General features: G+C 69.9%; 4 protein-coding genes across 4 annotated transcripts in view; 3 read left to right on the forward strand and 1 right to left on the reverse strand.

The window, feature by feature from the left end:
- Nucleotides 1–880: 880 nt before the first annotated feature.
- On the forward strand, nt 881–2,288 carry CHLNCDRAFT_20742 (hypothetical protein; the record flags this gene model as incomplete). The annotated part of the gene is made up of 5 exons (XM_005850093.1): nt 881–937; nt 1,056–1,177; nt 1,394–1,497; nt 1,661–1,828; nt 2,056–2,288. Coding segments are annotated over 5 exons (684 nt in total), but the record flags the coding sequence as incomplete, so codon positions are not given.
- Nucleotides 2,289–3,815: 1,527 nt separating this feature from the next.
- On the reverse strand, nt 3,816–5,362 carry CHLNCDRAFT_142305 (hypothetical protein; the record flags this gene model as incomplete). Its single annotated transcript, XM_005850346.1, has 4 exons — nt 3,816–4,272; nt 4,444–4,840; nt 5,002–5,155; nt 5,261–5,362. 4 exons carry the CDS (start codon nt 5,360–5,362, stop codon nt 3,816–3,818), a joined length of 1,110 nt encoding a protein of 369 aa, XP_005850408.1.
- A 989-nt stretch (nt 5,363–6,351) lies between these two features.
- Nucleotides 6,352–9,627, forward strand: CHLNCDRAFT_142306 (hypothetical protein; the record flags this gene model as incomplete). Its single annotated transcript, XM_005850094.1, has 11 exons — nt 6,352–6,721; nt 6,958–7,058; nt 7,162–7,290; nt 7,469–7,567; nt 7,797–7,914; nt 8,068–8,326; nt 8,535–8,628; nt 8,774–8,875; nt 9,049–9,127; nt 9,252–9,379; nt 9,493–9,627. 11 exons carry the CDS (start codon nt 6,352–6,354, stop codon nt 9,625–9,627), a joined length of 1,614 nt encoding a protein of 537 aa, XP_005850156.1.
- Nucleotides 9,628–10,025: 398 nt separating this feature from the next.
- Nucleotides 10,026–14,315, forward strand: part of CHLNCDRAFT_57120 (expressed protein) — a 6,228-nt gene continuing 1,938 nt past the window's right edge. Inside the window, exons 1-11 of the mRNA XM_005850095.1 lie at nt 10,026–10,080; nt 10,359–10,614; nt 10,762–11,193; nt 11,314–11,429; nt 11,564–12,258; nt 12,423–12,524; nt 12,649–12,717; nt 12,908–13,066; nt 13,210–13,301; nt 13,516–13,735; nt 13,926–14,014. Of these exons, the coding sequence (XP_005850157.1) occupies nt 10,555–10,614; nt 10,762–11,193; nt 11,314–11,429; nt 11,564–12,258; nt 12,423–12,524; nt 12,649–12,717; nt 12,908–13,066; nt 13,210–13,301; nt 13,516–13,735; nt 13,926–14,014 (2,034 nt within the window). The 5' untranslated portion in view covers nt 10,026–10,080; nt 10,359–10,554. The remainder of the gene's footprint in view (nt 10,081–10,358; nt 10,615–10,761; nt 11,194–11,313; nt 11,430–11,563; nt 12,259–12,422; nt 12,525–12,648; nt 12,718–12,907; nt 13,067–13,209; nt 13,302–13,515; nt 13,736–13,925; nt 14,015–14,315) is intronic.

The raw sequence follows: 14,315 nt of genomic DNA on the forward strand, positions 1-14,315 counted from the left end.
AGCTGCGCTTGTTTAACACTATGGAGTGAAGTTCCTGAGGAAAATTGGCCATTTCTCCTCAAAATATTGGCGATGTCAGTCATGGGGGCTGGCGACGCGCTGGCGATGTCGCCCCGCCGCCTGCCCTCATTTAGCCAGCCCTGGCTGGCGATGGCCTTCGGCCAATCGCCAGCCAGAGCCGTTTTTTGGCCCGATTTCGCCAGCATTTGGCGATTTCGCCAGCTTTCAGAAACACTGCTCTGGCATGTTTCGGTGCCACGTCAGCCAGAAGGTCGACCTAGGTCTAGCGCAATGCACCATCGCTCGTTTCAGTTGCGCGTGTACTCGTCCAGCCGCTTATCCCTCCGCTGAACCAATGAGCTGACGGCTTGCAGCACCAGGTTTGGGCGTGGTTGTGTGAGCCTCTGCGGCTGTGAGCCATGGCCATCTTCCCAGTGCGCCGGGTGTTCAGGGCGGTGAGTGGGGCACACCCGCCAGGCCACAGAAGGAGGGGGCACCCTTCGATCGCTGGTTGCCTCGAGACTCCTCGGCGAGGCTGGCTGCCGGAGCCAGCTGGATGGGGGCTAGCCAGCGTCCTGTCTGTGCCGCCACAGGCAGCCCCCGCCTGCCCCAGCCTGGTCGCTGCCCAGTGACGCCTCCAGCTGGCGCAGCTGCAATGCGGCGCTCGACGAGGGTTGCGCTGCCTCCCCCTGCGCGCAGCTATGGATCCTGATGGCGGTGGCCACGCTGTCGGCCCTGCCCTGGATGATAGTGGAGTTCAAGAAGGCGCACTACAGCGTCCACTACCAGGGCAAGTGGCTGCACAGCGCGGGTCGGACCTGGGCTGTGCCCGTGCCCGCCGCATGCCCATGCCAGTCGCCCGCTGCTCCCTCCCCCTGCAGCATGGTTCATCGCCGGCATCTTCGTCATCCTGGCCGTCTCTGCCTCCATCTACGAGGTGCGGCGGCGCAGTCAGCGCAGCGGGCGGCTGCCGCTCGTGCGCCTTCCGGTGTGGAGCCCGCCGTGCCGCCGCGGCCTCACCGCTGCCTGCCCGCCCTCCCTGCCCGCCCGCCCAGGTGGCCATGCACCTGGAGTATTACAACCGGCCCAAGCTGCAGCTGCGTGTGGTGCGCATCCTGTGGATGGTGCCCATCTATGCGGTGGACAGCTGGCTCGGCCTGCGGTTCAAGGAGGCGCGGTGAGGCGCGCCGCAGGGCGCCACGGTGGCGGCGGGAGTGGGCCCCGAGGGGCGTGGCCTGCGCTGCCGCAACGTCACGCTCGGAGGCTGTGGCCCTCTTGGGCTCGCCCGGCCAGTCCTTTGAGCTGCTCCTGCGGGCGCAGCTGCTCTGCCTGGCGACGGCCCGCGCACACAGGCCAGCCTCCCCACCCTCCCCACCCCGCCCCCGCCTCGCAGGTTTTACATCGACCCGGTGCGCGAGTGCTACGAGGCCTTTGTCATCTACCAGTTCTTCATGTACCTGGTGGCCTACCTGGAGGACGAGTACGGAGACGTGGCGGGTGGGCGGCGCGCGCAAGCACGCGCGCACTCGCACTCCCTCTCCCTCCCTCTCTCTCTCTTCCCCCCCTCTCTCTCTGCTCTAAGAAGCTCGCCTCCTCCCACGCCTCGCTCGCGGCCTCACCCCCTGCCCGCTCCCGGCCCCTCCCCGCCGCCCCCCTGCAGCCTACTTCACCGTCAAGGAGCAGGTGCCGCACCTGTGGCCCGTCAGCCGGCTGCTGGAGCCGTGGGCCATGGGCGAGCGCTTCTTCTGGGAGACCAAGCGCGGCGTGCTGTCCTACGTCATTGCGCGACCCCTGGCCACAGCCGTGTCGGTGGTCACCAACATTGCGGGTGGGGCGCGGGGGGAGGGGCGGGCCGGTGGATGAGGGGGCAGCCAATGCAGTGCAGTTCACTGCTGTGCCGTGTGCCGCCCCCCAGTGCTGGTGCCTGCAAGCGTTTGTGGCGCCGCACCCATGATGTTTTTCTCCCTCTTTCTCCCGGTTCTCACCCTGTCCCTCAACACCTGCCCCCTTCTACCAGCCCACATGCTGTGCCCACCCCTCCAACACTGCCTGCAGGCGTGTATGGCGACGGCGAGTTCCGGCGGGACCGCGCCTACCCGTACGTGGCCGCGGTGAACAACTTCACGCAGATGTGGGCGCTGTACTGCCTGGTGCTGCTGTACCGCGCCACGCACGACGAGCTGCGCCCCATCCGCCCCCTCTCCAAGTTTGTGGTCATCAAGCTGGTGGTCTTTGTCACGTACTGGCAGTCGGGTGAGGCGGCGGCGGGTGCTGGAGTTTGTCACTGAAGTGGGCAGGCGGGGCGAGCAGTGAGGCCGCACATCTTCAGCCTGGGCCTGGCCAGGCAGCCCATTGGTGCCCCCACCCACGTGGCGCCCACCCACCCGCCTCCCCCTCCTGCTCCCCACCCCCCCTCCAGTCTTCATCGCCATCTGCGCCAAGCTGGGCCTCATCCGTCCCGCCGAGTGGAGCACCTACGACACCGACGACGTGGCTGCCGGCATGCAGAACTTCCTGATCTGCATAGAGATGTTCATGGCCGCGGTGGCGCACGCACACGCCTTCCCGCCGCGAGTGCGCCCCCAGCCCCGCCTCCCGGGGCGCCACCTGCTCAGCCGGCCTGGGCAGCCCTGCCCCGGCGAGCCGCCGGCGTGCCGCTGCCCAGCCCTTTCCGCCCCATCATCTGCTCCCATCCTCCCCCCGCCGCCACCCTGACTCCACCCTGCATCACCCCCCTGCCCCCCACCACAGGACTACATGGATGCCAGCCGCCCTCCCGCCGGCTTCATGAAGAACCTGCGGGTGATGTTTGATGTGCGGGACGTGATGACCGACGTGAATGCGGTGGTCACAGACACGGTGCAGCAGACCACAGACAACATCACGGGTGCGGGGCCGCGCTGTGGAGGCGGCTCCTGCAGGGCAGGCGCGGGCCAGGCCTGCTGCTCCCGGCGAGGCGGCGTGGAGCCGCCGTGCCGCCGCTCGTAGCCGACCGCTGCTCGCCCACCTCGCCGCTGACGTTTGCTCTTGCGCTGCCCCTCCGCGCCCCCGCGCGTGCCGCGCCGTGCAGAGGCGGGTCAGCGTGCGTGGACCACTGCACGCGACACGCTGGCCTCTGCGCCCGACACGCTAGTGAAGCAGCCGCTGAAGAAGCTGTTCAGGAAGGAGGAGGGCGGCAGGCGCAAGGGCGGCGACCACGACAGCGACCTGGAGGACTCCGGCGGCAGCCAGGCGCTGCTGCAGTACAGCGCAGCAGGCGGCGGCGGCAGCAGCAAAGGCGGCGGCGGCAGAGGCGGCGGCAGAGGGGAGGGCGGAGGAGGGCGGCATGGGGCGCACGCAGACAGCCCCTAGCTTCGCTGTTGCCCTCCCTTGCGCAGCAACGCAGGGCTGCTGCTGTACCACTCATTGCCATCATCTCAGCTGCCAACCGCCACTGGCGGGCACCTTGCAACCTCGCAGTACGCGGCATCGCTCCGGAGCCGCTTTACACAAGGGGTTTGCAGAGCACGGTGTGGGGCACACAGCGCCAGGGCAAGGGGTAGGGCTGGGTGCGGTCAGGCCCGGCAACGTGAGGAGCTGAGGCGAAAATTGGGTGCGGGGGCGGGTGTGGCTGGCTGGGCGCACACACCAGCGCCGCCGCAAGAAGACTGGTGGGCGAAAGGGACAGGAAGAGATTGGGCGAATTGCGGTTATGCTACAGTGCCGATGAGATCAGTGGGTTCGTTTGTTGAAGGAAGGAAGGTGATGGGGAGGTTGCTCTTCTCGCTTCAAACTGGGCGGCCCACGGGCAGCATGCCGCGGATGGCGGCCTTACGCTACCGCTGCCTGCTGCGGTTGCTGGCGACTATGGGCACCGCTTCGGCTGCTGCTCGCTGCCTGCCATCTGCCGCCACCGCGCCGGCGCTCAGCCAGCTGGGGCAGTCGGCCAGCAAGCTGACCGCGCCATTGGCGGCGCCCAGGGCGCTAACGCTGCCAGCGCTGCCCTCAGAGCTGGTGCTGCCGCCGCCGGCCAAGGAGCTGCCTACAGCCATCGGGGCGCATGGCTGGCTGGAGGCCGGCAGCTGGGAAGCGGGCGCCGCCATGCTGGCGTTGAGGGCGACCGGCGCATCGGCTGCTGCTGCCGCCAACGGCGGCTGGCGTGGCTGCTGCTGCTGCTGCTGCTGCTGCTGGGCTGCGCTGGCGCGGGCGTCTCCGCCGTCCTCGCCATCCCAGCTGGCGCCGCCGTCCCAGCGCGCGCCGCACGTCGCGCCGCCGGGCGCGCCGCCGTCCCCACTGCCGCCGCCGGCGGCGGACGAAAAGGCGGATCGGCTCCCGGAGCCCACGGAACCGTTTGTGGCTGGGGCGTTCCCCTTGTCCCTGGTCCCCCTTCCCAGAGAAAGGAAGGAAGCCCTTGAGGAAGGAGCGGGAGGTGCCCCGGGGGGGCCGTCCGCCCACCCCCCCCACTCCACCACCCGGTCCAGCGCCGGCACGTCGCTGCGCAGGTGCACGTACACGGGGGCGGCGCGCAGGCGGGGTGCCGCCACCAGCGCCGCCGCCTCGGCGTGGGTGATGGTGTCCAGCACCAGCGCCATCTCGCGGCGGAAGATGAAGGCGCGCAGCTGGGGCGGCGCGGGCCACAGCTCCTCCCCGCTGACGTGGCAGTAGACGTGCAGGGAGGGCACCGCGCCGCCGCCGCTCCTTGCGGGGCACTCGTCGGCGTCGCTGCCGCTGCCTGTGGCGGCGGGGCTACTGCCGCTGCTGGGGGGGGCGGGCGTGGGCGTGTCCTGCCACTCCGCCAGGATCTCGTCCCGCAGGATGCGCGTGTACCAGCCATCCAGCTGCCGCCGGTTGTACTCGTGGCCTGTCGGGCGGGCAGGGCAAGGAAGAGGATCGGCGACGGCAGAGGTGCGGCGCATGCGGACTGCTGCCCAGGAACCGGTGGGCACAGGCCGGCGGGCAGGCGCGCCCAGCAGGCAGCAGGAAAGCCCCACATGCCCTGCTGCCGCCGCTCCTTGCGCGCACCTATCGACAGCTGCAGGCTGCCGGTGACGTCGTTGTGGGTCAGCGTGTAGCGGCGGCCCGCAGTCACCGCCGCCCCGCGGCTGCCGGGCAGGTACTCCACACTGAGCTTGGAGGGGTCAAAGGGTGGCGGGTCCAGCAGGGCGGCTCGCGGCGACTGCAGGCAGCGCAGCGCAGCAAGATACAGGGGCGGCGGGGTCAGCATTGGGTGGATGCTGGGGCAGGCGCGCAACGCAGGCAGGGTGGCAAGAGGGACATCCACCTTGGCTGCCCCCGACACTGCGTGGCAGCCCAGGTGGCTGACAGCCTCCAGCCTTGCCAGGCTGACCCCAGCTGTGACAAGACACTCCTGAAGCACAGCCATGAGCCACAGAAATGGCACATGGAAATGGCGGCGCAGGTACACAGCCCTCTGCCGCACCTGCAAGGTGCGGCGCGGGTGGCGGCGGCGGGGGGCCACACGGCTGCACCGCCAGCACGGCTGAGCCTGCCCAGCCAGCAGGCCACCTCCCAGCCGGCTCATACCCAGGCTGCAGTGGCTGGCAGCGGCCGCTGCAGCGAGGGGTGAGGGGCTCATGCGGCCACCCAGGCCAGGGCGCGCCACGGAGCCGGTCCCCGTGACTTGGGCAGTCTCGTCAGCTGCCCGGCTAGGGTCTGGCGCGCCGCTTTCAGCGTGTGTGGGGTGGAGGGGTGGGGGCGCGGGGCAGGCCTTCCGGTGATTTGCGTGTACTCCCAGATGAAGGGGACAGCCCGAGGCTCGCTCCCGATTGCAGTCTGGCCTCTGGATTGAGGATGAGGAGCCAGCTGGAGCGCGCCATGCTCAGCAGGAACAAAGCCGCCAGCAAGAAGCTTTGACCCGAGAGTGTGGGCCCTGCGTTCCACCGTTGATCACCTCACCCGCCCCACTCGCACGCCGGAAGTGCGTCAATAGAACGTGCCGTTTCAGGTCTACGGGACTCCCCAGCGCCCTGGTACCCCGTTTTCAGGCGTTATAGGCGAGTGGTGGCAGCATCGTGTGCGGTGGTTGGTTCCCGGCGCTGACCGCCATGCAACCGCTCGCCACTGGAGCCGCCTGGCGGCCCATGTCGCCCCTGCGCAAGCCGGCCAGGGTGTAGGTGGCCTGGAGCGCCGGGTGGTGGGCGCGCAGCGCAACGCGGCACGGACCTGGCCCAGAAGCCAGGCGGCTTGCAGGCGCAGGCGCACGGCTGGGCGCCGCCCGAGGCAGCAACTGCTGCATGCCCTCCCAGCCGCCCATGTGCTGCCTGTGCCCTGCACTGCAGAGCTCCACCCACGGCCGCACGCAAGTGGGCGACCCGCCCCAGCTTGGGCCTGAGCAGGGAGCAGAGGGGGCATATGGCGCGGCGCATAACTGGCGCGGCGCCGCCGCCCCGCCTGCTGCTGCTGCTGGCGGCAGTGGTGGCTGCGGCGCAATGGGCGCCCTCCGCAGCAGCGCAGACGTGCGGCAACATCGACGCCCTGGGGCCGGGGCGCGCCAGCGGCAAGGGCGTGAAGAACGACGCCCCCGCGCTGGCAGCCATGGACAGCAACCCGTCGGTGGGGCTCATCTACCTGCCGCGCGGCCGCTACCGCATCAGCTCCTCCCTGTCCCTGCGCAAGCCGGTGCTGGGGGAGCAGGGCGCCGTGTTCCAGGTGGAAGGTGGCGCCACGCTGACCCTGCAGTCGCAGCCAGAGTACGGGCTGTGGCGCCTGTTTGACGTGCGAGGTGGGCGGCGCGCCGGCACGGCGGTTTGGTGTGGCCCGGTTGGGGGGTGGTTGGTTGGTTGGTGGGACTGTGGGGGGGGGCAGCCATGAGCAGCTGGCATCCCTGCTGAGCAGTCTGGGCTTGCTCCTCCCATGCACGCCCTGCGCCTCGGTGGTTGCCAGCAGGGCGGCTGTCGCTGTCCTGCGCCCGCTGGCCTGCCTGCCCGACAGGTCGCCTGCCCCTGCGCCTGCCTGCAGCTGGCGGCAAGGTTGCGTTTGGGATCGACACAGTGCGCGTCTTCCCAGAATGGTTTGGCGCGGTGGGCAGCGGCAAGGTGGATGATGCGCCCGCCATTCAGGTGCGGCTGGGCCTTGGCAGTTACAGGCGAGCGCCGGGGGGGTGCGGCCCACAGCCAGGCCTGCTCACGCCCTGCTCCTCCCCGCCTGCCCCGCCCGGCGCAGGCGGCGTTTGACACGGCGGCCTCGTCTGGCGCCGCCATGCTATACCTGTCCAACGCTAAGTATGGGATCGGGCGCGAGGTGACCTTCACCAACGCGGCCAACGTCATGTCGGAGCCCGACGCGCGCTTCGTGGCAGGCACGCGCCGCCGCCCACACGCCCGCCCCGCCGCCCTTTCTGCGTGCGTGCATGGGCCGCCCTGCCGCCCACCACGGGCACCTCCCCAGCTGACTGTGCCTGCGCCGCCCGCCCGCCCGCCGCTGCCTGGGTGCAGTGAACGGCAACGGCCGCGGCGTGACCTTCCCCAAGGGCGGCTACTCCTTCAAGAACGTGCTGCCGCACCTGTCGGGCTTTGCCGACTTCTGCCTGCGCCTGTTTGGCGCCGACCTGGGCTCCTTCCAGCTCAAGGTGCGGCCGCAGGGGGGGCGCCAGGCACCGCTCGCTGGGGCGGTGTATCAGGGCCTTGCCCAAAACGGAACGATGTCATCAAGGGCGGGGGCGGTGCGGGGCCGGCTGGCGGCCGTGGGTGGGCAGATGCGTGGGGTAGTTGGCGCAGCAGCCCCCGCCCCTCCTGCCGCCTGCCTGCCTGGCCTGGCGTCCAGCGTGCGCTGGCGCGCTGCCTGCCGCCCCGCTGCAGACGCTGGCCAACTGCGGCGACGCGATCCGGCTGGAGGCGCAGCCGCCCAAGGAGGGCGACATTGGCACCGTGCTGGACAACACCATCTGGTTTGACACCATCACAAACAGCCGCAACGGTGAGTGGGTGGAGGCGGCGGCGCGCAGCGGGGGCACCCCTCCGCTTCCTGGTCCCACGCCCTGCTTGTGGAGGTGGCGTTCCGGGACCCGACCTGCGCTGCCCCTGGCTCGTTTTGATGGGCGGCCCTGCCTGGGCGCGTGGTGCTGCGCAGGCATTGCGTACCGCGCGGGGGAGGGGTGCGGGGGTGACGCCTGCATCTTCCAGGGCAACCAGGTGCTGGGCAGTGCCATCACCGGCTGCGCGGCCTCGGGCCAGACCGCCGCCATGGCCTTCTTCTTCTCCGCCAAGCCCATGCCCGCCTGGGACTCCAACCAGTTCAACATTGCCACCGTGACGCCCTGCAAGACCAACACAGCCTACGCCTTGCTGTATGCCGACCCCCGCACCGAGACGGCGCGGGAGGTGGTGAGGTGCGCCGCCCGCGCCCGGCGCCGCGGCCAGCAATCGGAGCAGCCGGTGGAGCGAGCGGATGGATGGGCTCGCTGGCTGGCGGCTGCTGCCCACCACCTTCAATAAGGGCCAAGCAAGGGCGCCATGGCAAGCAAGGGGTGCTACCTTCTTCCGTCTCAGCCTGCCGCCTCACTGCCGTGCGCCTTGCTCGGCTGGGGACGTGTGCAGGATTGGGTCGGTGGGGGCTGTGGCGCCAGGCGCCACCCTCTTCTCGGGCAGGCATATCGTGCTGCAGGCCAGCATCAACCTGCGGGAGCAGCAGGTGGGTGGCGCGGCGGCTGGGCCGGGCTGCCCACCATGAGCTGCCTGCTGCCAGTGCTGGTGGCGCTGCTGGTGCCAGAGATGCGCGCGCGCTGCTGGCGCGCTGGCCTGACTGCCGCCTGCCTGCTGCTGGTTCTGGCGTGCAGCCTGATGGCGCGGGTGCATTGCGAGGGCTGGCATCCATGGTGGAGTTCTCCGGGCAAACCAACCCGCTGCTGGCCAGCACGCCGATCAAGGCAGCCACGCGGGTGAGCGAGCTGCCAGGCGGCAGGCAGCTGAGGCTGCCGCTGGCAGGGCGGCGGGTGTGGCGCACATGTTCGGCCGGTGCACCCCCTTGCCCCCCAGCCCATGCACCGCCGCCAGCGCGAGACTCATCATCTCATGCCTGCATGCTCTGTGCGCCCTGCGTGCGCTGCCGCAGCCCCGCAGCAAGAGCCTGTTCAACGGCGGCAAGTCGCTGCTGGCCAACTACTTCACGATACGGGCGGTGCCGGAGCTGGGTGAGTGGTGGTGGGGTGGCGGCGGCCTGGCACCTGGGCGACCCAGCCTGCCCCTGGCTGTCCTGGGTGTTGAGCATCTGCCTGCCTGCCCGCCGTGTCCCCCCCTTCCCTCTCTCCGCTTCAGACTGGCTGCCGGGCGAGTCCCAGACCTTCTACGTGTACCATCAGATGGCCACCGGCGAGCTGTACAACATCAAGTGCGACGCGCCCAAGCTCAAGTCCACCGGCCTCCCGCTGGTGTCGTGCCTGCAGGTGCGGGAGGGAGCCTGGGGGCCGCGGCAGGGCTGCGCCGGTTCGCCGTTCCTGCGCCACGCAGCTGGCCGATGCATTCCCCCTGCTGCTGCCTCCTGGGCCCCTGCGTGCAGGTGAGGGACAATGCTGGGGGCGGCGCCAAGGACGAGATCCAGGTAACCCTGATCAACCTCACAGGCCAGACCATGGTGGCCGGCAGCCAGCAGATCACCTTCACCATGGCCGTCGCCACGCTAGGCAGCCCCTGACCGCACATAGGCAGCGTACCTACTCGACCCCGCAGCACGGCTAGCAGTTCAGTTAGATTAGGGCCCACCCAGGAAATAACCGACCCACACTGCCCCCCTATTGTCATTTGCTTGCCAGGCATGTTGAGCCTGTAATGACTGCACACAGCAGAGCGGTGCATGCCAGGCGTGCACGTGATGTAACTGTTGGGAGGCGGTTGTTTTCTCTCAAAGCCTCTGCCTGCTAACTCTATAGCAGAGGAGAGTGCCCAACAAAGAAAGATAGACGCTTCTGCTCTGTCATTTCAGAGGAATGCCCGCCCAGGACTCAGGAGCTGGCCATCTGGCAGGCTTGCCAGGTGGAGCTGGATTAGGCCATTACCAGCAGCTGACTCTGGTGGGAAGAGACACATCGCATTCATTAAGCCACCCATTTCCTTTTCTTATGTGTTTTTTCACTGCCAAGTATTAAAGGTGAGCGGATCAGCCACAGTTTAGAGCTTGGGGCAGCCACAATGCATCGGACATGCCGGCGGCATGTCCCCCACCATGCGTTCGTTTCTCGCCGCCGGCCCTTAAGAACAGTCCATCATCGTATATGGTAGCCGATGGGCGCGGTGCCTGCGCTGGCCGCTGCGCCCGCTGACCTCGGAGCTGCTCCTGTCGGGGCAACTTTGCGAGGAGGGTTTTGGAAAGTTGGCGGAAGCCGACGAACAACAGCAACACCCCTGCCCCCCCTTCCCCCTGCCCAGATCGCCGCGGCCAGACCTCCTCTCTGACAGGGCGCTGGACGCCCCAGCCGATTCGACGAACTCCCCAACAGGGTTGGTCGGCCCCCGGCCAGCCCTCGTCTCCTGTTGCAGCTTGGGGCACCCAGCGACAAGGGCGATCCGTTGTTGGCTTGAACACGTTCTCCCAGACTGGGGCCGCGGTGTGCCCCAGACCCACATGTCAGGCGTTTTGTCGCCTGTAGCGAGCTGCAGGCAGCAGGAGAAGACCAGCCGGCAGGTGGGTTGTGGAGGGGCCCGCCTCTGCCGGCTTCAGGTCGTAGTGCACACTTGCGCCGCGCCGCTGCACGGTCCTGTGCGGCGAGGACCCCTGCCTGCACACCCTCCGACACCTAATCTGCTGGCCGCCCCTGATCCCTGCTCGCAGGCTGTGGAGGAGGGCGGTAGCATGATCCACTGCAGAAAAAACTGGAGGCAGGCCACGCTGGCATGCACGGTGGCAGCGCTGGCATGCACCGCCCTCGGCCTCTGCTTTGGCAGCTTGCCCGGTGCCACCGCTAGAGCCAGCTCGAATACCGGCAGCAGCAGCAGTGTGGAAATCGTGGCAGCAGCCACCGGGTGGCGAGACAGCCTGCCAGTCAGCAGGCAGCGGCCCACCCGCATCCTGCTGCAGCAGAAGGGGTCACCCGACCCGGCGCTTCAGTTAGGCTGGCTCCAAGAGCCACCTGGGGGCTGGCCCAGCTGGGAGACGCCCCTAGATGAGCCTGCCGGCAGCGAGGACGGCGTGGTGGTTGCTGCCGCAGCCACCGCTGTGGCGACACGCAGCCAGCCTTCGAGCAAGAGCTCCGATGCGGCTAAGGCAAGCTGCTCTGAGCGTGGCAGCTGCCTGCTTGCTTGCCTGCCAGCCTGCCTGCCCACCTGTCTGTCACGCCGCGCTCTCCAACCCCCATGTGCCTGCCCTCCCGCTCGCCTGCTGCAGGTAGTGGTGGAGCAGGTCGCCTGGCACCTGAGCACCGCTGCCGCGGCGCAAGAGGCGCGCGCCCGCGCTGCCAGCGCTGCGCTGCTGCTTGCCGACCTGCAGCCGCAAGAGATCAGGTGGGCAGCCCGCTGCCACCACGGCCTGCAAGCAGAGGCCCAGCCGTGTTGGCAGCACCGCCTGCGCCCTGGCTGCTGAGAGCTCTTCAGATTTTGCCGCCACTCAGCGAGTCGGCCCCTGCCTCCCTCTGCAGCACGCGCTCGCTGCCCGTCGATGCGCCAGCGGATGGCGCCGCGGCCGGCGACAGCCATCTCCCAGATGTGAACACGGTCGCCATAGCAGCTGCGGCGGCAGCCAAGGGAGGGGACAGCGAGGTGCTGTCCACCGCAGCATTCACTCCAAAGCAGTCGCCCAAGCCGAGCCCGCGGCCGCCTCCTAAGCCCAGGCCCAAGCCCCGCCCTCCGCCCCCCAAGAAGAGCCCTCCGCCGCGCCCCCGGCCCAGGCCCATCCCCAGGCCCAAGCCCAAGCCCCCTGCCGCCAAGCCCAGCCCGCGCCCCAGCCCCAGGCCGGCCCCCAAGCCGGCCCCCAAGCGCTCGCCCCCACCCCCCAAGAAGCAGACGACGCAGGGCGCGGGCGCCAGCCCGGCGCCCAAGCCCCCCCCGGGCCTGGCGACGCTGCCAAACACCGTGTACCGCGCCGCCTCCCTGCCTCCGCCCTTCCACGGAGACTCCCCGCCCACAGGGCTGGTGCGGCCGGCCGCGGCGCTGCCCGGCGGCTGCCCCGGCGGCAGCAGCGTGATGCGGTTTGGGGCGCGAGGCAACGGCGTGACGAGCGATGTGCTGGCGCTGCGGTACGCCGACCGCTCGCCTGGCGTGAGCGTGCTGTACTTCCCGGTGGGGGCGTACCGCATCACCGCCAACCTCGTCCTCTCCAAGCCAGTGCTCATGGGTGCGGCGCGGCGCCGGCGCCGGCGGGCCGCCCATGCCGGGTGCCTCCCCCTGTGCCGAACCCCCGCCTGGCCACACTCTCGATCCAGAGGGTGGGGTGCCGTGCGCGCCTCGGGCGGCCAATCCCCTCTCCAAACCAGTCCACCCCCTGCCATGCCGCCGCAGGCGCCAGGACAAGGTTCATCGTGGATGCCGGCGTGAAGCTGACCCTGAGCAAGCCGCCCAGGCGTGCGCCCATCTGGTTTGACCCCATGTTCACTGGCGCAGGTGCGGGCGCGCCTCAGCTGGACGCAGACTGAGGACTGGGGCTCTCCCTGCCGCGCCCGCTGCTGCCTGCTGCCGCCCCAGCGCTCCTGGCCGACCCGTCGCCTCCACGCGTGTGCCCCTGCAGGCAAGGTCCAGATGGGGAACGGTGTGGCTGAGGTGTACCCGGCGTGGTGGAGCGACTTCTCGCTGTCGGGTGCGTGCCAGCCCCTGCCCTCCACCCCAGCACAGCCAGCCGCAGCTGCAGCCGCCGGAGGCGCTGGGCTGTGGTGCGCTGGGCTGTGGTGCGGCATCTTACTGCACAGCACCAGTGCCCACCCTTACAAGAAGCCGCACCCAGCCGACCGCACGCCCCCCGCCGCCTGCCCTGCCCTGCCCTGCTGCAGATGACCAGGTGCTGCAGCTGGCCATCAGGAGCTGCCTGTCCACCTGCACGGTACTGCAGTCCCGCTCCCTCTTCCTCCAGCGGGCCGTCACGCTGTCCCCCACCGTCGGCGTGTTCAGCACAGCCAATGCCGGCATCGCGGCCGCCAGGCAATCCACAGGTGTGCGCTGCGGGCTGGCGTGGGCCGCATCGCGGCGGCTGTGTGCACCCCGGCTGTGTGCACCTGGCTGTGTGTGCCTGGCTGTGCGCGCCAGCAGCCTGTGCCACCCACGTGGCCCGCCCGGCGCACCCGGGTGTGTGCAGGGGAGGGCCTGGTGCTGCCTGCGGGCTCCTACAGGCGCCCCATGGTGCTCACGAGCGTGCGCAGCTTCAGCCGCTTTGGCGTCAAAGTCATGGTGGGTGCGCCCCGCGCCCGCTGGCCCGCCCCGCCAGCCAGCTGCAGCCGCTATGGGAGCTTGGGTCGTTGTGACCGAGCTGGTCTGTGGTGGGAGCAGCAGCACGCAGGCCGCCGCCGTCCATCGCGACCCTGCGGCTCTGCACCCTTGCCCTTGCCCAAGCCCACTCCCACGCCCGCCCGCCGCCGCCGCCGCCGCCGCTTCGCCTGCGCAGGGCGGGGTGCGCGACCTGGACCTACAGGCGGGGCACATCACCGACAACGGCGACGGCATCCTGTTCCAGGGTGCGGCGGGCAGGGCGGCCGCCATCTTCAACACCACCGTCAGCCACGTGTCGGTCATGCAGTCCAACCAGCAGACGGTGGCCTTCAGCTCACCCGCCCCGGGGGCCACCTTTGCGGGCGTCACCGTGCGCATCAACTTCCTGCTCACAGGTCCGCCCGCCGCGCAGCGCAGCGCAGCATGCACAGCATGGGCCACAGGCCGCAGTGTGCGCCGCCACCCAGGGGAGCACGGCGCCTGTGTGTGAGGGCCAGGGCCACACACGTCGGGCTGTGTGCCGCGCCTGCCCCGCCCGGCTGCCCGCCTGAACGCCATGTGCCGGCCTGGCGTGCGCTGCTGCAGGCGGCTTCCAGGCCCCCAGCCAGCCCAGCGCGGGCGTGCTGTTCCGCGGGGCCCCGCCAGAGCTGCGCCGCACCCAAGTCATTGTGCAGGTCGGCGCCGCCGCCTGCCGCTGCTGGCCGCTGGCCGCTGGCGACCAGCCTGCGCCCTGCCGAGCGCAGCTGGCTGCGCCCTGGTGGGGGGTGGGGCGGCGGGCGGGGAGGGCCGGTTGTGTTGCTTCATCGGAAGGGTGCTGCATCGTGCGAGCCACCTACCCTGTTGTGGCCAACCCTGGCCCGCGTGCAGCTCACTTCAGCCTGCTGGCATGCCCCTGCATGTGAGCCTCACGCCAGGCCCCCTCTGCAAGCCACGCCACGCCGCGCCAGCCAGCCACTTACACATCCAGGTGCTTGG

Source organism: Chlorella variabilis, assembly GCF_000147415.1.
Source record: "Chlorella variabilis unplaced genomic scaffold CHLNCscaffold_4, whole genome shotgun sequence".
Lineage (NCBI taxonomy): Eukaryota > Viridiplantae > Chlorophyta > Trebouxiophyceae > Chlorellales > Chlorellaceae > Chlorella > Chlorella variabilis.